The following is a 27,166-nucleotide window of genomic DNA, read 5'->3' as shown; positions in this document are numbered from 1 at the left end:
AATGCATTGCCTTTGAATCATGTTTAACTAAAGGGTAAACTAATAGCCAAGACTAAAAATTAAAAAAACTTGACATATATTGATAGATTCAACGTCACTATTCATCAACAAAATCATTTTCCATCCCTCTTTTTACTAGCAGGATTGGTAGTTAAATCTGGATTTTTTAAAAATATATACTGTATTTACATGATAATCACAATCTAGTAATTCGTTACTTTCAAAATTTACACTGTAACTTGAACATAATTAAGGCACAAATTCAAACTACGTAAAAAAAAGCTAACATTTTCCTCACTTAAGAAATAACGACAAATCAATTATCAAAAATAATTTATTCATATTTATATGGAAGTATTTGAGATTGCTAAAAAAAATAATGGTACGTATAACACACACACAAACATTGTAAATAAATATTGAGATTTTCTTCTGTGATTGAGTCAGCTTGTCTTCAGTGGCCACATTTTATCATAGATGTGTTTTTACCCTACTTTTGCTCCCAAATACTTGTTTCATCTGAAAAATTAAAAACATAGTTTTCATAAAAAAAATTTCCCTAAAGAATGAAGCAAATCACACTCATGTGTTTCAAATACAGTGAAATCATACTGCATAATACGAATAGAGCACATGTAATCAGCAATCACGTGGTACTAGTTATGTAATGATAGATTACTTAAATATTATAAATTTCACTCAATCATTGCCCAATGCTGGCATGAACTGCACATAAATAAGGTTCCAAAAAGTAATTTCATGAATTTTTGAATTAGTGTTTTGAGCACGAAAGGTATGATCACACACTAAAAATATCATTGTAGAAGGACTGCTGTTGTATTAAGATTAGAGATGTAAAATTCTTGAGAATATTACAACGAAGGACTACTATTGTAAATAACTTGAGAATATTCTTATTATTCTTAATAAGAATATTCTCCAGTTATTTATAATATAATTATACATAATATCCTAGAGAACATTCTTTGGAAAGACTACTTTTATAAATTACTGGGGAATATTCTTATCAAAAATAATAATTATTCTCAAGTTATTTCTCATATTAATATTCTCATCTCACATCTGTAATTGAGTGGCAGCAGTTTAACATTATACTATAGGAATTTCCAAACAAGACTTTCAAAATATTGATGTAGAGGGATTTATTTTTATATCAAGTATCATTGTAGTGAGGTTTAACTGTAAATAATAAACGAATGAACTGATATTTATATGCAAAATACTGATGCACAAATAGAATGAAATGAGCTGATAATTATATGATTTTGGATAATGAGAGTGCATCACAGAAAATATTTTTTGTTGTGCACGTGTTTTCATTTGTGCAAATACTGTCGATTCTGCTTATAAAGGTTTTTTTTTTTTTCAAAAAATTACCATGAAAAATGTAAGCAGGTAAAATGCTTTAAACAGGAAATCTTAATAAAAATTAGTTTGAGTACTAAGCAGGAAAATATTATACATGGGAATATTATAAGCGAGATCGACTGAATATAGAAGGAAAATGTCATGTTTACACACAGCAGCAAAGTATCAAATAAATATATTATTGCCAAGAGGTAAAAGCTAAAAAAAGGTAATATATTTTGCTTGGCATTAATATAAATATTTTCATGTTAGAGACGAAACATTTCATACACAAATCTATATTTTAGAGTGTTGGTGAATATTGCATTGTTTAGGAATTAAAATGCACTACTGTAATGATTGCTTTTGCCTAGTACATTTTGCGAGTTCTTAATGTACGAGGCTCCTCAAGAGAAAAAGGGGCCCCACAAAAATGAGATCTGGCTGAAATTTTCTAGAATTTACCAGGTAGGGCCACAGAAAAATTTCTCGTCTCGGGGGGGGGGGCATCATGCTCTTAAGATGGTCCTGGTTAGGGAAATTTTTTTTTTTTGTATACAAGTAATACAAAAAAAAATTTTTTTGTATACACTATATACAAGTGACTATTCCTGCAATTCAAGAGAGATATTCATGACTTCTTTTCAGACCAATGTTACATTATTTTCAGAGAGGAAAAAACTTCAAAAGCGTGACACAATACCCTGCCATTTTAACCTCTAGGTCAGGACCGTAAATAAGCTGGGGCAACCGGAGCACTTCCAGAGGGCCGAGAGAATGGGGGCCCTCACAAAAATGTACACTTTATTTTACATAATAATACTTTCAGGGGCCCCCACTCAAGAAAAAAGTCTGCATCGAAAGAGCCCACTACCAGTGCTGCCTTAACGGATGGACCTACCCGGGCACGGCCCAGGGGCCTCGAGAGAAGAGGGGCCTCACAAAAATGAGATTTGGTTGAAATTTTCTGTAATTTACCTGGTAGGTCCTCAGAAAAGCCACTTGGCCCGGGGGCCCATGGTGTTCTTTAGACGGCCCTGCCCACTACGACCCTGTTTCAGGTACCATAAAGACGAATTTGTCATTAATATCAATACATGAGTATATTACTCATACAATTCTATTATTATTTGATAATGATCATTTTGTTAGCGAATGAAGTTCAGATTTGAAGGAAATCATAGAGAAGTATCATTACTCACCTTCTTTCGTCACTTGTTGATGGCTTCAAGAAGTAGTTGAGAGCTTTCATTGATCGGGGATAATTACTTAACATATATTTAATACCTAAACGCGGTCACTCATCACCCTATAATTAATAAATTTTTCTAAATTCCCTATTTCATTTCGGGTCATCGTAAAAACAATTCAGCGCGACCGCCATTAGATGTCGATGTTTGTGTTTGCAGCGACGATAATGTTCACTGCGCATGCGCTGAAACTCGATCCACCCTGCTGGATCGCCGATATCGGAGGTTCAGTTTCAGGCTCGAAAAGCTGGTCCGTGGATCTCGATTCAGGGGTGGTGAATACCAATTTTGAGGTGAAACGCGGTTTAGAACCTGGATCGCGTTCTGAACCTGGACGGTGAATACGGCCGTAAGAGAACTTACAAGCGGCTTTGTTCAGGACCGAGGAGGGGGGAATTCGATTTTAGTCTGGTCTGTACAGAAAGGGGACTTGGCTTTCCAAACTAACGATCATTGTTGGCAACAATTATCAATTAGGCTTTTTAGATCACGTGATATTTAGCTTTTTCTTTGAGGGACAAACAAACTGCATCCAACATGAATTCCTCAGCAACTCATGAAAGAATATAAATTAAAGAAATGCAGAAATGAGATTTTTTTCCTAAGTTATCTACCTGCCCGTCCAATTATCTCAATTGTTACGGAATTAGTTCAATGTAATATATATATTAGCCATTATTCTTTTTTAAACTTAAACCTATATTAATTGATACAGGGGACATAAACTTCACAGGGGGGACTTCACACTCAAGAAATAAAAAGTTGAAATAATGTTATTGCATGGCTATCCAACTCAAAAGTAGGTCCGGCTAATTATTTTGTATTTAATTATCTGGGCTTCGTATCTCTAGCGAGCTCAGTATTTCGAAAATAAAGAATACAATTTTTTAAATTATTGATATGGCGGAAATCCCCATTAAATTTACGCAATTCTACTGTAAAATCTGCAATTTCAACACCGATTTCTGTGGGGATCATCCTGCGCCCGTTCCTCAGTGTAGTGATGCTAATTATGACGTCTATCCAAAAAGCCTCATAGCTCTTGTTTTCCTGCTCTCAAGAAAAATTCCTGTAATTACTCAAGAAAATGAATTTAGAAAGCAAACGAAAATCTATCAACTACAGTCGAATCCCATTATAGCGAACAGATCGGAGAAATCATTAAAGGAACTCCAGGTTTTTTTTATTGTTCCTATGTAAACTTATCTGGGGATTAGAAAACTTCGTTAAAACGGCATTTTTTCGCTATAACGGTATTCTATTTTTTAAAAAACTGCTCCTCTTCAGTGGGTGCCCTAAAAATTGGCCCCTTCAGCGGCCGCGTAGTTCACAGGATTCAAGATCGGGCCCTCTATGCTCATGTGAAAAATATTTCCTTAAGGGTTTATTGCCATCTTATTCCCAAGGCTGATACCAGGTGAGGAGACTCGTTCTCTCCATAAATATTAGGTGGCAGCAATTGTTCCATAATCAGTTTCACTTTCCAGTCTGTCAATATGCGGGCCATGTTCGGACGAGACTTCGAGCTATGTAGTCCAAGAACAAGGCAAACATTTCCAACACTTATAATTGGCACTATAAACAACTTTTATTAAATTTAATGTTTCAATTCATAAGTTTAACCCTTTGAGACACCGTATTTTTTACTTTTTGACCTCATTTACTACAAAAATGGACAAAATATGCCACAAATTCAGTTTTTGGGATTTCCCCAATTTGGTATTCGAATCAAGGCTGGGATTACCCTATAAAAGTTTTGTAAACACGCAAAAAGCGTGAACTTGAAAAATACAACCAATAAACAGATCGGTTGCATTTGCTTGAATGTAATCGATCATCTTATTGGTTGTATTTTTAAGTTTTATAAAAGCACTTTTAAAGTGTAATCCCGGGCTATGACATTATACACGTGACGGGACGACAGGGATGAACAAATTCCAGGCACCAGATCACCATGGCAACTGTGCTTTAGAAAACACCACCACCCCTCCTCAAATACAAGAACGGAACTAAATGCTGAAGGGATAATAGATGAAATCAGAAATAATCAACTAACAGTTTGATTTCAAATCCTCACATACGAAGAAAATAGAGTTCGGAAAAAACTTAGCTTCCAACTTTAAGAGTGGGAATTCGGGAGGTTTTAGAGCGGATCCAAATGCCGTTCAAAAATAAATATAAAAAGGATCTTTTAAAACATTTTAGGGATTTTTCAATAAAAGGGAAATATCAGGGGTATTTTCCTTTTGCAAAAAAAACTGACCAGCCATCGCTAATCATGGCCACCCCCCCCCCCCCCAGCCAGTAGGTAAAAGTCCTCTCCATAAATATTTGGTGGTAGCAACTCTAGGAGGACAGCAACTGAGGGTTAAATTACCTCTGAGAAATCAAAACTCTCAAACCAAACAAAAATCTGTCGGGCTTGAAATGAGACATGGATGCATGCGATCGTACAATTTTGAATTTAGAAAGGCTGGATTGATGCTTGCTGATCGGAGAATTCTGTTTTCTCCCCAAAAATGACATTTGTGATTTGACGAAATGGTGACAATTTACGCAACGATTAAGCAGGTGTTTTTTTTCCGTAAATGAAGGGATTTTTCACAATCATGGGTAAAATTCGGGAAAAGAGTAAGAATTTTTCAGGAGTCCGGGAGATAAATTCGAGAGAATTGGCAGCTATGCTTTTGGGTTTTCTTCTCGCCGTAGCATGTATGAATTGACAAATTCAGAAATTCAAACAAAAAGTAATTTACAGTTTTTTAATCTTCAATTTCAAAAAAAGAAAAAAAAAGGTTACAGGGCTTATTTGGCGGCTTTGCGCTGTTTCTTCGTCTTGTCTGCTTTCTTCATTTTCTTCTTGTCCAAACCTCTCAACCTGAGAAACTCTCGCCTGATCACTCGATTCATCTACAGGTACATGGGGGAGAAATAAAAAAAAACAATCTGGATTTCGGTTCAAATACTGTCATTAGTTGCCAACTTTGGGGAAATCTGAATTAGGAAGGTTTTGCGGTGGATAAAATTCCATACAAAAACAAATATAAAAAATGAGTATTTAAAAAACAATATAGGGAATTTTCATTAATAGCAATTAAATTGTAGGGACTTTTCCCTTTTTGAGAAAATGTGAAATCGTGCAAACTATCACTGATCAGTGCCAAGTTGTCAACCATCACCAACCTATAGGTTAAATTACCTGTCCGAAGATGACGTCGCTCTCCACTATTACTATGAAGGTTTCGACAGCTGGCTGATGCAAAAATAAATCCGGGAAAGAAAATTCAACTAGCCTTGTAGGGAATTGAACCGACATTCCAGGCGAGTGCCCTAGACCACTCACCAACAAATCCTCTTTCCTTAGAGCTTATTTTGCTCTCCAGGATTAATCTTAGCATGAGCCAGCTGTCTTCGAATAAGTTGTCATCTAGTGGCAGTAACGGAAATTGTCCCCCAAGTTAAATCTGGCTGTCTATGTACGGCCCCATCATTTAGTGCACACAAGCTCAAAGGAAAGAGGATTCACTGGCTTTGTAGTCTAGGGCACTCACCCTGTAAGTAAGAGGACGTGGGTTTGATTCCCCACAAAACCAGTTGAATTTTCTTTCCTGGATTTATCTTCACATTAGCCAGTTGTCAAAACCTTCGTAAACTATATGCCATTAGTACTCTCAAAAAATCAAATCTTGTCAACAAATAAAAAAATCTCCATCTGACTGTAAAAGGACAATCAATGGAACGTATGGTCAAAGCAGATATACAAGTCATCACACCAATTTCAGATGTCAAAAGGCCCAAATTGAAGCTGGTTGTTTGGGGAATATTTTATTTCCTCTCCCCCCCCCCCCCTGCACTACAGAAACATCATTTTCTGTGATTAGATGGGCAACAATTATGCTTGGAGTGTCGTTTCGAGGATAAAAAAAATGTAAACTGCCTCTTTTCGAGGTAAACTCTTTGGGAATAATTGCCTTCAAAAAATTAGGGACTTCCTACAATCACCGTTGAAATTAAGATGTAAACATTTTTTGGGATTTCCGAGAGAGTGGGCAGCTATGCCATGTCCTCACAAAGCAATAACATGTAAAACGTCTCGCATCAATTTCCTCAAACACCACGACAAACAATAAGAATCAAAGGAAAAAATATATTCGCCACTAAAACTCACCACTTGCTTAGTCTTGAAAACTTTGAATCTGTCAAAGTCTGTCATCTGTTCCCTCTGGAAACGAGTAAAACAAAACAATTACTTTGCATGGCAGCTAATATGACAAACTTTTCAACAAATTTGATCAGGGTACGCCGATTTAAATCATGACTAAAAATCACGATTTAAATAACTTCAATTTTTTTTAAATCGTTGATTTAAATCTCAAAATTTAAATTGTTTTTACATAAATTCAATGATATTGAAGTAAATGTAACCTGGTAAGGTTTGCTTCTTACTGACATGTGATAAAGTTCTTAATTAAAATAAGTAGATCTTTGGGATAAATATAGACTTGAACTTAATCCCTAGATACAGTGCAGAAACTAGCTATGTACCAACATAGATATCATGAGTTTGTTCATTTTTTTTTACCAAAACTAATTAAATCTGTGAAAGAATGAAAATGTGTAAACTATTGAACATACAAGTCGGAAACACAACCATTAATTGTGCTAGAAACAATCTTGCCAATAGAATTTGTTTTATTTAGTTGATGCCGAATGGCCCTTTGGTTGTACATCGAGTGAATTGAGATGTCTTTGCACCAGATGTATGATACAGAGTTGCCACCCCTCATTCACTTTAATTGGGGGGGGGGGGTATGAATAAAAGCACTTTTCTCTAAAAAAAATTATAAATCTATGAAGTTAATTTGGATTCAACGACCTCTCGTGTTACATAAACAGATTTTTGATGTTTGTACATTTGGTTGTAGTTCGTTTGTTTATTCATTAATTAAATGCTTAATTAAATTTAAGTGATAAGAAAAGCAGTTAAATGATATATAAATATGCATTCTTGGTAATTAACAAGACTTGTTTTAATTAATAAGCAGTCAGTTAATTTTAATCAAGAAAATCTGATTTAAATCAAAAAAATCTGGTTCAAATAAAAATCAGACTTTTTTTTTGATTTTCTTTAAAAATTTTTTTCTTTGATTTTCATGATTTTTTCATACCCTGAATTTGATACATAAGAAAAACACATGTTCCGTCATATTTCCATTAAAGAAAACAACGCAATTCAGTTTAAGGCTATGGTGAACACCTGAGCCCGATAGTAACGAGGGCCCAGGATGCCTTATTGCCTATTATCATAAAACTGAATCTCACAATTTATTTATTCATAACAAATACCTCGTGATGCTGCACATACCAATGCAACAATGACATGGTGAGTGAATGGCCAAAAATCAACCAATGCTGTAATTAAACTGTTTCGATACATTTCACATAAATTCCAAGAAATGTAATGATAGTTAATATAAGGTTATGGTGAACACCTCAGCCTGAATGTATCAAAGGCTCAGGATGCCTTATTGCCTTTATATAACTACTAATGATAATCAACGTCTCATATCTTTGAATTCAAATAAATAACATGGCAACCAATATGTAAAGTGAACAATCAATGAAATTTGAATATCCAATCAATTTCACACATTCTGACTAAGTTTCAGGACTCATTCAATAGAAACACTGCTGATGGTGCCATCTATTTGCAACAAACAAAAATGCTATCCATCAATCAACACATATCTAAAAGAAAAATTTGACAACTTCTGAACTTATTTGGAGACATTTGCAGCAATTTGGCATTTAGTATTTAGTGCAACGATGATAGGTAACAGAGAAACCCTTAGTTGTTTCTGTTGGCCGCTGTTACAGGCCCCGCTCATCTCTAGCAGATTGTTAGTAAAAACCGATTTGCAGCAATTGTCATAAGAGATAGGGACCAATTGCTGCTCACTATAGTGACTTTTTCTAGAAAGGAATCAGACTTGCATATTCACACTTTATCTTCAGCTGACCATCACTGCATGATTGTGAGCATCTATTTGGCTTTCGTAAAGGGAAGCCCGATTAAGTGCAATAATTTTTGATGAAATGTATTGCGCTGTTCTGCAACGAGCACTCAGATGATTAAAAATGTTCAGCACCAAATTTCCCATAATAGTGTTTTCTATGCAGAAAGCACTCCTAGCACTTCCAATTGAACTCCTAGATTGCTCTGCAACATATGTTACAATTTTTTGGTATATTCCGCTTTGGGGTTTGCCAGGAATATATCAAAGTGGATTCATAAAAAAAAAATCCAGTAGCACACTCATTTCTTTCACTTCTATGATCTCTTCTTTCTGTAACACCCCCCCCCCATGATGATAAATACTTTGCCACTGTACTTCCCCTTTCTTTTGTGAGCTCCGCCCAAACACTGTTTTAGCCAGACTATGCTAAAACTGTTTCGTTGTATGCCACATCCAACTTGGATAGACATAACGAAAGTTAATGTAAGGCTATGGTGAACACCTGAGCCTGATCAAAACAAGGGCCCAGGATGCCTTAAAGCCTTAAACTTGTGACCAATATAAATTAGAGAGGTAATGCACAAAACAAAACTAAAGATATCAAAAATTTATCATACAACAGGACGGGAAAAAGGTACTTGCACATCAGTTACCTTCTTGTTAATATCAGGAAAAAATACAAATCAGAACCAAAATATCAGCAAATGCCTCGAAAACAAGTTATGACGGCAATTCCTATCAATGAAATGGCTCATCATATTTGCAACATAACGATTCATTTGATATCACACTCCCCCCCATATTTCTATGGGGGAAAAACAAAAGTAAAACTGGAATTGCTTATGAATCGATTTTCCTCAAACAACTACAATACAGTCCACACTGCTTAATGTGATCACAACAGGACTCAGGTTTCTGATAACACAATAACCAAATGATAACTATACCCATAAAGAAGCCCAGTTTGAAAGCACATTGATCATACATCCCGTCAGGTTGAAAGGGACGAATGGTAAACAAGTAATAGTGGAATGGGAAAACAGTTTTTCTTCCCCGCATAATTGGTTGCAAAATGTTCCCGCATTTTAGTTATTCAGCCCCTGTGAGGCGTTTGAATGGAACTTTGATTTATAGCACGAATGATTTTCTTATACATTTCATGGATACCTTGAGAGAGACTCTCGCGAAAAGAAATTTGGGCCCGGTCAACTGAAAGAAACTGATCAAGAACTTAATGAAAGGTATTCTTCCCCTGTCATACATTTGTCTATCCTATGGCTAGGGTGATAAGACGTCACGGTTTTTCGTTATTTTTCACCGTCCTGAAAAGACTTTCGAGATGCCTGTTTGTCCCGGTTTTTGCTTGCACAATGAAATGGAATTATTTTCAATATTTTTTTCTATTTTAACTTTTAGTTGTGTTAGATATTATGCTAGTTATTCATTATGACACTCTTATAATTATCATGTTAATATTTTTTGTGACCGAAGGACGCAAGCCCATTTTCAACCATTGTAGCCCCACTTGCATGTGCAAAATTGTGGTTTGATTAATATAAATTTTTTTTTCAATTTTAACCCATTTAGAAATGAATCAACCGAATGGAGTTTTGAAGGAATTATGGCCAGATTACAGGCCCACAGTGCGGTTCTACATCACTCAAGTTACCCGTGGCACAGTTCCAAATCACTTAAGCGAACCGGACACATTTCCAGGGCACTTGAAGGTTCTGTGAAACATTTAGAGATCACTAAAGTGGCTCTGTAGGGGATTTATCAATAGGGAGAATGTTAGTTCAGGTACCCAATAACAATAGAAAGGTTTTTCTGTTTCTGGCGCACCGAATAAGATGCCATTAAGAATATTTCATATCTTCATAAAGGGTGGTTGATGACGAAAGCATCATCCAAACACACCCCCCCCCCATCAAAAGTCAGCAAATCGGAAACCCCCATCTCCCCCCATCAATGCTGACATAATACTTGAATGACCCCAAAGTCCTTATAACTATTAACAAATTTTTGCCCACGTTATGATATTGGTTCGTTCCACTCTTTGCAAAAGTGATAACAATATCAATGAGTTCATTATCTGTGAGTCTAATAAGCGGCATCGAAGATATACATCAGGGGTTCAACAAATGTTATCGCTAACTGGATTGGCTCCTAAGAAATTTTGGTTGCCACCTACAGACAGATTAAACATCACTTTAAAAACTGAGACAACTAAAATTGCTATTTCTATCACATTTGACTTAACATTAGTGATACAAGTTTATCAATGGAGAAGGAAAAAGTTCTGCCGATGGTCAAAATCTATCGAAGCAGGAAACTGGAAGCTCCATATCACAGGAGCCTTCTTTACTACAGCAGTCCAAAGCTTTTGAATAACTCCTAACTAGATCCTGAAAGGAGGTGTCACGGAAACATCTACCAAAGTCATAAATATACCATACAAATCACATAAATTTATGAGATAGAACGTGAGATATAAAAGAAAAATTCTGTTGTCATGTTGCAAAACACTCAAGGTGAGAGGGCATATGAATAAAAATGCCCCCACACATCATGGAAAAACATCAAGCTGTCAATGTATGGCTTTTAGAACCCCCGAAATCCAACATTTGGAAACGGGGTGAAGAGAAGCCAAAAAAATCAAGTTATTGTACTCAAACACACTTTAAACAAGAAGTCGAGAAATCAAAAAATATTCACCCATTATTACACTTATCGTATTTAATCAAATACATAATTTGATCGCCAGCCCAAATTTCTATAGGGAAGAACGCCAAGAATATTTGAGAAAATCTGTCACCCACTTAACCAGGATTTGGCATCTCCTTTACCTTGTTGGTGCCGCCGTACAGTAATTTTTAAGAATTGTTTCATTCTCAGATTGCAATTTAGTAATCAAACAGTAAAATTTCAGGTACCAATGTTAAACTTCCTAGTTGCCATAATGACAAACCTCGATTCAATGAAGATACTCATGCACAGAGAAACAAGAACAATATTTTCAAAATGACAATTCTTCTGACCGTGGAACCTTCTAGAACAAACGACAATATATTTTCATTTTCATATAAATTAAAAAAGTAAAGGGCACTATGTCAATTTTCGTGAATATTGGCATAAAGCTATAGATTTGCAGTACTTCCGTTAAACTACACCAGGGTTGGATAACTTGCAAAAAAAATCTAGGCACTCGAACAATATTTTTAGGCTCCAAAAAACTTTCTACCCAAACAAAAAAGATCCAAAATAACGTTTATTTTTACTTTTTCAGGGGGCACAGTGACCTTTTTTTCATGTTGGCAGACACACTGCTATAAATTCCAAACATTATGAGCTGCTCTCAGCCTGCAATTTATTAACTCTACACAAGGAAAATTCCAAGCTCCAATACAAATTTTTTAGATGCAACGACGACCTGAGATTTGTCCAGCCCTGCACTGCACACAAGCATGGGACACCAAGTCCTATTTCAATAAATAACAGATATATTTTCTTATTCTATAACAGATATATAATTCACTTAAAAAAAAAAAGCTGCATAGAATGAAATTCTAAAAAATAGTCTTAACATGGCTCTCTGGTAAAATTTCAATTTTGTGAGACAGTATACTTTATCTCCACCGTATGCTGGAGGTAAAGTATACTGTCCAAGTGTGTGTATATCTCCGTATGCAGATATATACCCACTAGGATCCCGATCATCTGAGTCTCAATTAACTGAGCTTTGGGTTACCAAAGGTGCACTGCATCTAATTTCTAAAATTTACAAATTTTAGAAATTAGATGCAGTAAAAAGAACTACTACTACTACACCACCGAACATGCACCACGTACACAAGATCTTTGCAGAACTTCTAAAGAATCAATACATGTCGGAACATGCTTGAGTAAATATATGCATGTTGTCCGACTTTTGCTTGGTTTGCTAATACTGCCATCTGTGTTCCATATTCTGAAGTAAAGCTGGTAAATGCTCGAATTTTCATGTTATGTCTATCGTGTTGCAGGACTGCCTGCTCTCATTTGTGCCTCGAATTAAAAAAACCACAGGAAAACAATTCAGCTGGTCACAGCCGTGCTGTCACCAATGGTTGAATTCTCAAGATGTCCACATGATTGCACAGCGGCTAGTAAAAAGATCTGCTAAACACCTAGTGGTGGCCGAGTGGTCTAAGTGACAGACTCTCGTCGCGAGGTCCAAACCCCACCGTCATCACAGTGGTGGTCAGTTGAAGTTGGTTTCCTGTGGTTCCCAACTTCAAGGCACAAATGCGAGCCGATCTCCCCTTTAAAAAGTCTCGCCACAGAGAGACAGACCTACAAACAGTGCAAATGTGATTCAATCATAACACATCACTCACTTCCCTTCTGAAATATAGATGGCAGTACTGAAAAATCAAAAACACTACATATGCACTCAGACTGTTAGGTACACACACAATTAAACTTCCGGCACAACTCACTAGGTAGTAAATCACACATAGGTGGTGATAGACCTGAGTTGTGCTCGATTTGAAAGAAAAAGGTCTCTACGAAAAAACCTGGAACGATCAGAAGGGGGGGGGGGGGGGGTAGAAGCTAGAGATCTTATAGGTTGGCTTAGCAAGGGAGGGGGTGATGATTTTTTCCAAGGAGGTCGATAAGAAAAATAAATCAAGAACACGCTTTACCAGACAAACATCTAAAGCATATCGCTCCAGAACACCCCCCCCCCCTGAAGCATTCATGAGTGCTCGATGACACACACTGAAAATTAAAACTTTTTTTTGAAGCCCCATATGTAATTCTCAAAAGGTAGTAAACTATTAGCTCGGATAATTGGGGTCCTACTGAAAAATAAAAGATTCATTCTATTGCCAAAAACATCAAAACAAAAACATACATTATAATCACGCAGAACCACATATTTAGAAACATAAAGGCAAATCAGAGTTTGATCGTCATCAAATCAAGATTATGACGGCAATTCCTATCAAATCACAGGCTCATCATATTTGCCACATATACATACATTCTAAAGCATGAATGAACGCCAGAACTTTGCCACTGGACTTATCCCGTTGCCGAGATCTCTTCCAGCCCAGCTTTGTGACAGAGTCTGGAACAACATTCTAAAGAAGATCTTCAACGATTTTCCAGTTGCGAGCACTGCCTGTACCCATCATTAAAAGAAGAGCAAGGTAAGTTTGACATGAATGCATGAAATCAGGACCAGTCCTTGAATGCAATTAGCACAAGGTGTTTAGTTGGAATGTTAATCAAGTTGGACACACACAAGTTACGAAATTGGACACACACAAGTTACAAAATTGGACACCACCATCGAGCACTCAGGGAACACCATAGTGCTCACAAGCAACCGGTTGAAGATTCATGCTCTACAGGATTCCCATTGATACATCTGCGAGTATTGACAAAATTGATCCTAGCACCTCTCAAACAGACCCTCAACAAATTGACCTCTAAAAAATAAATCAGTAAGAAAAACTCGCTGTTACAAAGAAACATTTCAATTTGATCTCATTTCAACATCAACTAACATAAAATAGTATATACGTAGAAGGGGCAAGTGGTTTAGTGATTTCACATCAAATGAATGTATCAAAGCAGGAGACAGGAAGCTCCATATCGGGGAAACTTTCTGTACTATGGCAGTGACATTGGTTTGCTGTAAGGCTTTCGTATAACCCCTTCCAACTAGATCCTGGAAGGAGGTGTGAAAAAAAGCCAAAAAACGTATTCAAATTTAAAAAACAGATCAGTGATGAACCGAACAATCGTTAAGTCTCACAAAATTATCGAAATACTTCGAATGTAAACAGAAATTTGTATTCACATAATTATAAAACATTGTAGAGCTATTTCATCTTGCAGAGTTTCGTGACAAATCAGATCTTAGCCATCATCAAAAGAGATTATGACGGCAATTCCTATCAAATGTCCAGGATCATCATGTTTGTCGTAGTCCAATTCTTTTTATTAACCAAATATATTAGGAGCCAAGCATATCGTCACTGCTTAATGAAAATCTTGTCCATCAAAAATTCCCAAATTTACAGGATGAACAAAAAAGAAAAGATGCGATGGTCCTATTGCATTTTAACACAAAAAAATCCACATTTTTTTTTCTCTATAGAGAGCAGATAGTTGTCGATTTTTGATGAGATGTGTTCCTAATCTAGAAATGTCAAAAAATCGAAATGAATTACCTTTTGGACGTGACAATATACTAGGGAAAAACGGCGTAACTGCACCCAAAATTGAAAGAGAACAGCTAGACCCGTTTCGGAACTGCATGAAGTTCATTTCTTCAGTAGCAAAGACAAATAGTAGACATGGTAATACTCCTTAAAGCAGGAGTTAATCACTGTTCAAGACAAAGAGTTGAAAAGGAGTATTTCCCTTTCTACCATGTCTTTGCTACTGAAGATGGAACTTCATACAGTTCCGAAATGTGACTAGCTGTTCTCTTCTAATTTTGGGTGCACTTACATTTGTTTTCCCTGGCATATTGCCAAAAAGTCATTTTTGAAAAAAAATTGATGTACAAGGTTTTCTAATAACATGACAATATTTTGTTCTGCCCAAGTTGGTAATCGGACATCGAAAATTTTAGATGCCACACACACACACCTTTTTTTTCAGTCACCGCTGAAGTTGGCAGCTGGGATTGGTCAAACTATGATGTGGAGCTACTTCATAATGTAAAGAATGACTATATATTGTGACAAATCAGATCTTAGCTGTCATCAAAGATGATTATGACGGCAATTCCTATCAAAGTTCAGGATCATCATGTTTGTCAGTCCTTACACGACGCAATAGAGAAGTTTAAAAGGAGCAATTTCCAAACAAACATAACTTTCATGTCAACATTAAAGTCAGACCAGCGGACCAAGACAACTGTGCATGAAGCGCTGACTAAATTAACCCAGATAAATTGGATAGGGGGCTTTAACTGTACATACAAAGCGTTATCTGCAGACTTTCCGTTTGACAACACAATGTCGCGCACATCACTGAATTACAAATTATTTTTTTATGTAAAACAATGATTTCAAATGGCCAAAAAATGTATCAAGGCTGGAGACAGGAAGCTCCATATCAGGGAAACCTCCTGTACTATGGCAGCGACATCAGTTTGCTGTTAGGCTTTTGTATAACTCCTTACAACTAGATACTGGAAGGAGGTGTCAAAAAAGCCTTCAATCACTTACTGTGCCCAGGTACATCAGAAATATTCACAAGAGTAATAAAGAAAATTACAAGAAAATGTTAAATGTAGGGATGGGACGAATAGTGATTTGTCCGAATAGAGAATATTTGGCGGCCGAATATCAATCTTAAAATTCATAATTATAAATGAAATCTGTGTTTTTAATCAAAAAATGATATTTAATTATGCAATTTATTTAAATATTAAAAAACTGGCAATAGAGATTTTCATTGCCATGATACTGACCATCAAATCTAATGGTGTATTGTATTTTAATATTACTTACAGAATCAATTAATTTTTCAACACGTCACAATTTTACATCTAATCAAGAAAATGTCAACCATTGTTTACTCTCAAATATTACATCAAACTTTACAACTTATTTTCTTATCTTTCTTTAGATGTTCTTCGCCCCTTTTGCCTCTTTCATTAGCTCTCAATATGTTTCTTGTCTAGGTACATCCTTCAGTTAGTGAGCTTGTGTAATTGCAGTAGGATTCTATTTTCAGTTTCATGTTTCACTTTTCCAAGAAATTCCCAGACTCAGGGGTGCAAGCGCCCCTCATCTATTTCGGAGCAGCAAATTTCATTTTTGGAGCAGAAATTTTGAAAATGGAGCAGAACTAAAAACGAACTATATCTGCAATATAAGGAGTAATTTTTCTGTGAAATGCCAAAAGTTTTGCCAAAAATGGTCGAAACAAATAATTCTGAATAAATTCCTTCACAAATTAAAATCCATTTAAATTTTTTCTGAATTATCTTACCTGTAACTACTAAAACATGCATTACTGAAATGACGAATAAAAATTATCAGACTCTTTTCAAATTAAGCAACATGCATTCTAAAAACCTAGGCAACAAGAATTTCTGCTGCTTGAACACCAAAATCTTATTCATCCTGATATAGCAAAAAAAGTGCGTGCAGAATATAATAAGGGTTTTCGTGAAAAAAAAATTAACTTCTCACAAAATTTAAATAAATTATTAAATTTAAACGCAAAATGCAAAAAACGAGAAAAATATAAATCCCTTATTTACTTAAACAATTTCTCAACCTAATAGCATGTTAATACTAGATTACGAATCACGAGTCGCTTTCAGAATTTCAGCATCTCAATGACATTTTTTTTTCAAATATTTCATGCCCTTGAACATAAAATTTTATGTCTTATTCCATTAAAGCATTAGATGGACAGATTTTTCAATGTTCGAACAGACTTTTATTTATTTGTTAACAATGAACTCTCTTTCACTGTCTGCGTTACCATGTGCTAAAGATAAAAAAAGCCTTCACCAAAACTGGCAAAATTTTGAACTTTGGGGTGCTTTCAAGGTTACAAAGTTTGAATATGTCTGCCCAATATCTATCTATTCCCTGAACTGATTTCACTTCTTGTAATTATTTGCATTGTAGTGCACATGCTCCTAGTACAAACTCCTTCCTTTGACTATTGTTAAGAGCATGCCCCCTCCCCCACCAATGCATTGGCAGACCGTGCGGCCATATTGGGCGCCGCTCTAGGAGGGGTGCCGAATGGAATTGAAAGGGTGAAAAAAGCTTTGTTTACCAAAAAAACACTGTCAGTAGCGCCAAAAACAGATTTCGCATGGGTAGAAATTGTTTTCCTCGAACCGCCCCTGTGTTCATCCAATCCGGATTTTCGCAATGTGAAATTGCCACGATTGGCAACTGCCGACGATAATCACACGACCGCATAGTGACTAGATGACAAAACTATGAATATTTTAGCTGGAGTTTTAACAGATCCCATTTTTTTCCAATGATCTTCGAAAAATGTCGGTAAATTAACGAGTAAACCAATCCTCTTTTCGATGTATGCGGTCTTAGAACGCAGGTTGGCAGCGGCGGAATTACCGTAATTTTCAGTATGTAACCCGCAGGAGAAAAAACGGTCTCCGAAATCGGAAAATTCGGCATATTCATTCAGGGACTTTGATAGCCCGCCGGTTAACCAATAACAGTATAGGACTTTATACTTCAAGGTAGTTGAACTACTTTCCAAGGTCACGACATAACGCGATTGTGGTAGATGGTGGGAAGTGAAAAAAAAAAATTAAAGTTTCTCCCTCCGTATTTTTTTTCCGTGTCTCGGAAAGAACGCGTCCCATGAACAAAATTTTCGTGCTTCTTTTTCCTAAATTATCGGTATCTGACGCACTACAGTGCATTAGCGGTACCTCCGCGAACCAGAAACAAGAATTGGCGCAAATGCGCAGGGATTTGGCGTCTTGGCGCACCATGTAACAAGAGAACCGTTTCGGTGCAGTTTGGCGCAGCTCTTGCACCCCTGCAGACTTAACACAGAAAGGCATCACAATGAAATATTAATTTTTATTTATTGGAAAAATTCCATTTACATAATTTTTAAAATTAGTTTGTTGTGTATACACTTACAGATAATCGACCAAATACCTAAGCACTATTCAGCCAAACCGAATATTCGGCAAAAGGGCCAAATATAGCAGCCGAATATTCATCCCCATCTCTAGTTAGATGTACATTCTAAAAGATCAATGCTGTAAACCATTTCGGTCTCAATATATAATGGAACCAATAAATGATGCTATGGCAATTCAGATCTCGACTATCATCAAAAGAGATTATGACGGCAATTCCTATCAAAGTCCAGGATCATCATCTTTGCCACAGTCATCATTAACAGAATAGCCAGGATAAAAAATAAAAACTGTTCCCAAATGGATACTTTTCTTTACTACAGTTGATCCTAGTTTTTTTATTAACCCATATTGCAGTGGTTCTCAAACTTTTTCACCTGTGGCTCCCTTGCCCAATTCATGATTCACCTGCGGATAATTTAATATAGGGGTTCCCAAACTGTGTTGCAGTTCCCTGGTATGCCACCAGCCTTTGTCAGGGGCACAGTGGACCCGCAGTCCAACAAAGGTTTTTGAAAAGATTGTTGCTGTTTTAAAGAGCTGCGGATAAGCATTGATTAGGACGTCAGGGTGGAAAAGATTTGAGACTACCCCATTTTAATAGATGCACACACACACACACACTTATAAAATAACTACTTAAAAACACAAGTAGGCAAGCACATCAATACCTCCAGCTAACCACAACGTCCCCTGACAGAAATTGGCAAAGTCCCTAAGAGCAGCAATGCACTTTGAGCAACACAGCCATATGGACATGAACGTTTGTGAATAGGAAAGACATTCAAAACAAATAAAATTACTGCCAATTATGGAGAATGAAAATTAGGGAGATTTTTCAGCGGATACAGTGTCAGCACTAAAATATCAGATTTATAACAAAAACTGACTCATTAACAAAAATAAAACTCAGGATTTCCCCCCCTTTTTACAAAAATATTTTCATGCAAGAAATCCCAGATTGGAGCCAAGTAGCCACTCACTAACAACTAGTAAGTTGCATTATTCCCCCTCCTCCCATTACCATTTACAAATCAAACCACAAAAAAAAATGCAGACAGACACTTCTACTGTAGACTAAACTAGGGCTCTTAACCTATGGGTCAAAACCCTGAATCGCAGACGCTTCCAAGATATGTCATTCAAATCCACTTGCAGCCAGGGATTCTTGAAATATAGGTCGCGATCCTAGTTTTATTCACAGGGGTTTAAGCGATGGGTTGTTCATATCCACTTACAGCCCGAGATTCTTGAGCTATGCCCCACGGCCAAAACTTGACTCGCAGGGGCTTCGTAGAAGAGTCATAAAACTTGATTTATGGTGGTATTATAAATTCACTTATTGGGTCACTGGCAGACGTGCCAACTTTTGGAATCCGGAGATTCTCCCAAGGGGGGAATCCCCGGCACTCAGACTCGATCAAAAAAATTTTTTAATCACACAATTAAGAAAAAGTCCCATTCCTTTCCCTCCCCCCCAAAGACAGGTTCTGCATCACCCTGAGCGGAATACAATTCTATGTCAGTCTTTCCATGCAGAATAGAAAAATCACATCTACACACTGTTCATAAAACATAAGTTTTCTTTCGTGGTTGCTATCAGTGATTCTATCTTGGGTATATGAACTCTTAAAAGCTTTAAATAGCTTAAAGTTACATATATTTTCTTTCTGAAGACATATTTAATCGGAGGAAACAATTTAAAAAACTTCAAAATACAAAGCTGCTGACGAGAAAACTTGTGTTTACCACACGACTGTTAATGGAATACAATAACGATTATACAGGAATTTTGGCAACCAAGGTCATGTCCCTGATAAATGATTGCTGATAAACGCTTCATAAACAAAGTCATGTATTTGCCAGTTGCTTAAATGTGGTCACCAAGACTTTTTTTTATGGCTGTTCGATGGAAATGACAACGGCAGTCATTGACGTCATGACAATGGGAAAGCTCGCGTAAAATCTAATTAGCAAATCCAAAGCGTGGGAGGAAGGATGAAAAATCCGGAGAAGTTGGCAGGTCTGCACTGGTTTCACTAATTTCGGGGGGGGGGGGGGAGAGAGAGAGAGAGAGAGGAAACAAACAGTCCTATGAGTTGCAAAGCTGGCGATTTTGGGTCGCGGCTGAAAAAGGTTAAAGAACCCCTGAATTAAACATTACATATGGTCAAAGCATATACAAGTCATCTTGCCAATTTAGATGTCAAAATGTTGAATTTACATTTGCTAAATTTATTTTTTCTTTCCTTCCCACAAAAATGCCACTTTTTGAGATTTGATGCAGTGGCGCCAATTTAAATTATGCTTGAGGTGTCACTTCGGGGATTAAGCATGAAACCAACAGGTTTTTTTTTTTTTGGGCGAATTCTTCAAAGGACGATTTCTTTATCTCAAAATAAGGATTTTTTCACAATCGAAATTCAAGAAATAAGGATTTTTCTGCATTCCGGAAGAGTAGAAATTTGGGAGCACCCCCGCCCCTGAAAAATCTGGGATCAATGTTAAAGAATTTTTATCCGATCTTGTTGCAGTGTTACAGTAAAACTCCTCTCAACAGATACCCCTAAAGATGCTGTTACCCCTCTCTTAAGGTCAAATAATTTCTCATAAAACTATCTTTCAAACCCTTGATTAACAGTCACCCTCTTTTTACAGACAATTTTCTTTTTGTCTCACTGGTGTCTGCAAAAGAGGTTTCACTATATTATGACAAGGTCTGACAACATATTCACACCACTATTTGACGAAAGAGATAAAATAACATTTTTAGTCTAAAAATCAAGGAATTTTGAATTAAATTTTGTTAGATCCACACAGAACATCAATACTCATTCAAAAAAATATCAATTCTGAAGAGCAATAAATTAGTTTCGGACGGCGAGGCAGAAAATGTTTTTAAATGAAAGTGCAATTAATTTCAAATGAAAGCATGTATCAGAGCTGGAGACAGGAAGCTCCATATCAGAGATACTTCCTGTACTATGGCAGTGACATCAGTTCATTGTAAGGCTTTCGTATAACTCCTTCCAACTAGATCCTGGAAGGAGGTGTCAAAAAAGCCTAAAAACAAATTTTAAAATATATATATATATATATATATATATATTTGTGACAAAAAAAATTGATCAACTCGCAGCGAATTGATTGGATAGATTCCTGATGTATGGTATACCTTTTTGTCACCCAAGTTTTCGACTGTGCCAAAACAGCAACATGTCACCAACACCAACCTCTCTGGCACATTTTTAAAGGTTACTAAGTGTTACACACATCACATTTTTTAAAGGTTACATAACATCCCACTGGTAACAGCAAATAGCGACAAATCGGGTTTGGCAGTAAAAAAGAAAGACACACACTAAGAACATAAATTCCAGCTTGTGCGTGGATTCGTTAAAATTCCATACAGGGATATGTATGAAATGCATGTACAGTTTAGTAGTAAAAAAAAAAGTAGCCAAGCTAGGGTGTACCACTATACTGGGCATTTACCTTGGACGGCTTTGGCTATCGTTTACACAGGGAACCGCACCTAGTATGCTTCATGTAAATGGGGGTGCCTTTATAAAAAGGAACAGCGGCAGCAGAACCACAGCAAACTTTGTTTCTTCTCTTCATTTTTTCCAAGTTTGTATTGTTTTAATCGGCAATTAAACCCGACAATATGAATTAATAATGTGGAAGCCCTGCACGCTTCGCAAAATCCAGCATTGCCGGATTTAATCCAGAAAGTTGATAGCTTTGCCATAATCATAAAAGATTGTATAGTGAACTCAGATTGAGCTTCTGTACACGTGACATAATTTTGAGAAAAAGATTACAGAGGCAGCAGATATTCCCTCTCATAGGAAGAAAATCGGAATTTGCCCTCATGAAAACAAGAATTTCTCGCAACTAGCAAAAAAATTCGGTACATTTATGAACTTTTCAGGTGTCTTGGGAAATAGAACTGATTAATAGCAACAGATTATTCACGAGTAGGCCTATATACCACAGTGTCTTGCTCTAAACATCAAATGTGCCAAATCATAATGAAAAATACTGTTCACCTTGTTCAGTTTAAAATATGAAATATATTAGCCAACGGCTAATGAATTCAAGACCCTGCTGAACACCCATCTCCAATACTCTTGCTTCTATAGAGAACGAGTTTAGCCAAGATTATGTATCCACAAAAAGAAAAATGCAAAGCATTGTTACATACCAACTTGCGGCAAGCCATTTTCTTCGCTGTCGACGTTTCTTGCCACTTATCCGTGATCTTTTCTGCTTCCCAAGCTTTCCTAACAATTCTTGACGAAGTGCTGTGAGGGAATTTAAGTCTGAAACGAGTTAGGCGAAGCCTCTTGAACGGCACATCCTGACGCCTGACATCAGTACAAGGTCCTTCAACGAGTGCCTGGAAACAATGACAAATTATTTCCCTGTTTAATTTACAAAATAGCAAAAATTTAGTCCCCCAGTAGTCTTGAAAAATAGATTCTCACCTTATTTTGATCTATGACATCGACGATCGTACAAAGCTTTCCGCTATCTTTTCCATAAGGAATGTAAGCCACTCGACCCACCTGGACTAAATGGCGAAAGGCCTGGAAAATAAAAATTTTAAATTGTATCAGGGTTTAAGCCACGGTAAACTAAAGAAAATCTTCGAATGCGAAAGTAATACGCCACTTTCGCAAAAATGCATACGTGAGGTACGAAACGAAAAGGCATCCAACCATTAAATCATTAGCATTGAAGCATTTTGCTAAACCTTTCCCCCCCCCCATTTTTGCTTAAACTTTTTACCTAGTGTAAACCCCGGAGAGTTATGACAAATGTAGATTTTATAAGGTCTTGAAATTAGATTAAATAGCAGTTTTTATGCATGAATGCATTACTGACATTGTCGCAGACAAAATAAGCTTATGAAACATGCAATTAAATTTGATATACCATGAATATTACTTTACTACATATCACTGGAACAGCTATAGTATAATCCCTACATTCACTAGCATGGATCCTTTACTGGAAGGCTGGCACGTTTTCGCCCCCCCCCTTCTCTACCATATTCGGTCTCAGAACAGATGCAGTATGGTCCACCACGACTTTTTCCTCGCGATAAGTCGCCAAGACCGTCATAATGCTTCTCTGGATTGCCGTATCTTTTAACACCTTTCAGGTTTTGTTGGGTGATACCAGATGGCGCTGGCTTCACCAAACAGGATTTTTCTTTTGTTCACAGTGTTTCTTCAAAAATTCTAAACAGCTGTTCCATTTCCAACGCGTCTCTCTCTCTGATTATTATTCCTCCCTTCTGTAGCTCGCGTCATTTGGATTATCTACTGCTCAGGTTGTACCATACCGTTTTATCGCTTTATTATTTAAAATGAACCTACAGAATTTTTCATGCCCGGATCCGTTTATTAAAAAAAAGGGTTCGGGTTTTAGTTTTAATACACAGAATATTTATGCCCGGAATTCTATATGCCCCGATCTTTTTATTATAAAAAAAATGGGCCAGGTGTAATTTTTTTTTTACTGATATTTTTTTCTATTTTTATGCTTGGTGGTTTTCTATTATGTTTTGCATGCTGATGTGTTTTTTTTTCGGCATCCGTAGTGTCTGGCGGCCTTGGCGACTCTTCGCCTGGCCATCAGACATGTGTGGGGCTAAAAAATCGCCAAGTGGCGGACCATACGACAGTTGTTCCTTTTTTATAAAAGCCCTATTTGTTGCGATTCTAAAACGGCCTTGTTTTGTTTATATGATGCTTAGAATCAAAGTTACGTTCACTTTAGTGTTGCGGTTTTACATTCAAGTAATACGCGAATAAAGTCTTTAAACGTGTTTTACGAAGAATGTTATTTTTGACATTTTACTTGACTTTGTGATGATTTGTAAAAATTGGTGCATTGCATCCTTACGAAATTTTAATGTGATATTTTGCAATATATTGTTGATAACCCAAAATCGAAGGTCTATCACATATATTTTTTGAATTACAGTATGCAATCGTGTTTTATAGACAAAATGTGGGATGAATTTTCAAAAAATTCACACGTACTTAAACATATTTTGGTGTAACTTATGAACATATCATGCAATCCTTTAAATTTTGGTTCATTACCAGCTAAATGCACTGTGAAAATCACAAAGCATTTCATTAATAACATTTTTTGCAATCGTGTTTCGAATATCACATGAATTTTGCCTAAAATTTGACATAAAAACGACTTTTTCATAGAAAATAGGATAGACCAAAATTTGTCACTGTTTTGACCATTTCGAGAACTTTCTATCAAAAAATGTATTTAAAGTTCACCCCAGAACCATTTTAAAGAAAAGTGACAAGAATGGTAGTCGGATACCTTAAGAGGGAGTACGAAACATTAGAAATGGGACGAATAGCGATTTAACCAAATACAAAAAATTCAGAAGTTACCATTAGTTATGTTTTGGCAGAATACCTAATATCAATTTTCTTAAAATAAATCACAATTATAAATAAAATTGAATTATTTCTAATTTCCAATGATTGAAATCAAATTTCAGGCATTTTATTTAAATTATTAAAAACCGCTGATTGAAATTATTGCTCAGACACAGACAATACTCTAACATCACAACACAATGATACAGGGTTGTAATTTTAGCTGGCTAAAATTAGTTTTGACCACACCACAGCCTAAAAAGCGGTTTAACCCGAAGTTCATAAACATTTGTCTCACAGACCACGCACAATACGTAAACACTTGTAACTTTTAACTTATTACAGTTTTGGTGACTTACAGCGGGAGAAAAAGTTGCCAAAGTCGTGGCAGACCATACTGCAGTCGTTCCGCCTTGGTGACTTACAGTGTCCTTTTTGAGCTGAATAATTTATATTCACGGAACAGCTGTCGTATGGTCCGCCACTTGGCGATTATTTGGCGCCACACATGTCTGATGGCCCGACGAAGAGTCGCCAAGGCCGTCAGACACTACGGACGCCGAAAAAAAAGCGTGCAAAACATAATAGAAACCACCAAGCATAAAAATATAAAAAAATATCAGTTAAAAAAAAATTACACCTGGCCCATTTTTTTAATAATAAAAAGATCGGGGCATAAGGAATTCCGGGCATAAATATTCCATGCATTAAAACTAAAACCCGGACCCTTTTTTTTAAATAAACGGATCCGGGCATGTTGAATAAATAAATAAATATTCTATGCATTAAAACTAAAACCCGGACCCTTTTTTTTAAATAAACGGATCCGGGCATGTTGAATAAATAAATATTTATGCATTAAAATTAAAACCCGGACCCTTTTCTTTAAGTAAACGGGTCCGGGCATGAAAAATTCTGTAGGTTCATTTTAAATAATAAACCGATAAAACAGAAGGCATGGCAATGGATGAATAACTAATAAATACAACGAAATAATAAAATGGTATGATACAACCTGAGCAGTAGATAATCCAAATAACTAGAGCTACAGAAGGGAGGAATAATAATGAGAGAGAGACGCGCTGGAAATGGAACAACGGCTGCTTAGAATTTTTGAAAAAACGCGGTGAACAAAAGAAAAATCCTGTTTGTTGAAGCTAGCGCCATGTAGTATCACCCAACGAAACCGGAAAAGTGTTAAAAAATACGGCAACCCAGAGAAGCATTATGACGGTCTTGGCGACTTATCGCGAGAAAAAAGTCGCCAAAGTCGTGGCGGACCATACTGCATCTGTTCCCAGCATTGCACCACCTTCGCCAGCGACCCAAACAGCATGTAAGCGACAAGAAAAGAGTGCCCTAACAAACCAGGGACAAAAAGAGTGCCCCAGGGAGTTGAAAGCATATTTGCAAGCAAGAGACAGGCATATTTACAGTGGGGTGACATTGTTAAGCAAACTACAGCCCGGAGTGGGTCAAAAAAAATCAAACTAGAACAGGTGCAGAGCGACATAATTTGCATAACCCACTCTGCACAGGTATTTATCAAAACAGCACGATAAAGACGCCTGCCCCTTAAGCGGGGCTGCCAACTAGACGCTTCGCCAGCTGGGGCATGCGATCATTTTAGCGCCCTCCGTGCAATGTAGGAGCACTTGGAGGATGAATTACTACGGCGCCCCTTCTAGTACAGCGCCCGGGGTCACCAAACCCGCCTGCCCTTTCCTTGTTGGGGTGGCGTTAAGAATCTCTACACGAAACTTGTACCTAATTTGAACTCTAATCGCAAATTTCAGTGTCAAAGATGGCAAATCAGATGAACGTTGTCGTCAATACTAAATTATGACGGCAATTCCTATCAAAATCACATTCATCATCTCTGCCAGCGAATTGTACTCAATATAATTATCTAACAATCATATTGAATTATATTCAATATAATTATCTAACAATCATATTGAATTATATTCAATATAATTATCTAACAATCATATTGAATTATATTCAATATAATTATCTAACAATCATATTGAATTATATTCAATATAATTATCTAACAATCATATTGAATTATATTCAATATAATTATCTAATAAATCATATTGAATTATATTAAATCTAGTTAATGATTATCCAAGCGTCACTTTCCTCTCATAGAAACAAGTAGGTACACGATGCGTTTAAGCCTCGCCACGTGTAATTCGTATAGGGATGGAGATTAGAAGTTTCGATTAAACTATCAATCAAATAAACAACGAACATCAAAGCTTTTCATCTTAATTAGATTCGAGTCTAATTCCTTAAATAAAGCGGTTTCATCATAATTTCTAAATTGTAATAAAATGAACAACTCACCATCTTTGTTAGACACGCTACCGTTGATGAAGATGGAAGCGGGCGAATTGACGAGATTCGGCTCAAACAGCATCAAGGAGCAAAGACAAACTACGCGAA

The 27,166-nt window shown here is 36.5% G+C and overlaps 1 protein-coding gene and 1 long non-coding RNA gene across 2 annotated transcripts; both read right to left on the bottom strand.

Moving 5' to 3' along the window:
• Positions 1–316: 316 nt before the first annotated feature.
• LOC149075125 (uncharacterized) lies at positions 317–2,753 on the bottom strand. The gene is made up of 2 exons (XR_016194283.1): positions 2,571–2,753; positions 317–519 (listed from the first exon to the last, which is right to left on the bottom strand). It is a non-coding gene; the product is annotated as an uncharacterized LOC149075125 (long non-coding RNA).
• Positions 2,754–5,366: 2,613 nt separating this feature from the next.
• RpL14 (ribosomal protein L14) lies at positions 5,367–27,166 on the bottom strand. Its single transcript, XM_089245690.1, has 5 exons — positions 27,068–27,166; positions 22,781–22,882; positions 22,498–22,692; positions 6,787–6,840; positions 5,367–5,528 (listed from the first exon to the last, which is right to left on the bottom strand). The coding sequence occupies exons 1-5, from the start codon at positions 27,068–27,070 to the stop codon at positions 5,424–5,426; spliced, it is 459 nt and encodes a 152-aa protein (XP_089101816.1). The 5' UTR covers positions 27,071–27,166; the 3' UTR covers positions 5,367–5,423.

The sequence above is a fragment of the Pholcus phalangioides genome, unplaced genomic scaffold, assembly GCF_987345545.1.
Source record: "Pholcus phalangioides strain wild (caught in Gottingen) unplaced genomic scaffold, Ppha-v1.0 ptg000016l_1, whole genome shotgun sequence".
In the NCBI taxonomy this organism is placed as follows: Eukaryota; Metazoa; Arthropoda; class Arachnida; order Araneae; family Pholcidae; genus Pholcus; species Pholcus phalangioides.
Note: the sequence above shows the minus strand (reverse complement) of the source record. Positions and strands in the feature narration are given on the sequence as shown.

What these genes read in the sequence shown, in the direction of transcription:
- RpL14 (XM_089245690.1), bottom strand. An exon ending in ATGTCATAGATCAAAATAAG is followed by an intron (nt 22,693 to 22,780) that starts GTGAGAATCTAT and finishes CATTGTTTCCAG; the next exon opens with GCACTCGTTGAAGGACCTTG. An exon ending in AAATGGCTTGCCGCAAGTTG is followed by an intron (nt 6,841 to 22,497) that starts GTATGTAACAAT and finishes ACTCGTTTCCAG; the next exon opens with AGGGAACAGATGACAGACTT.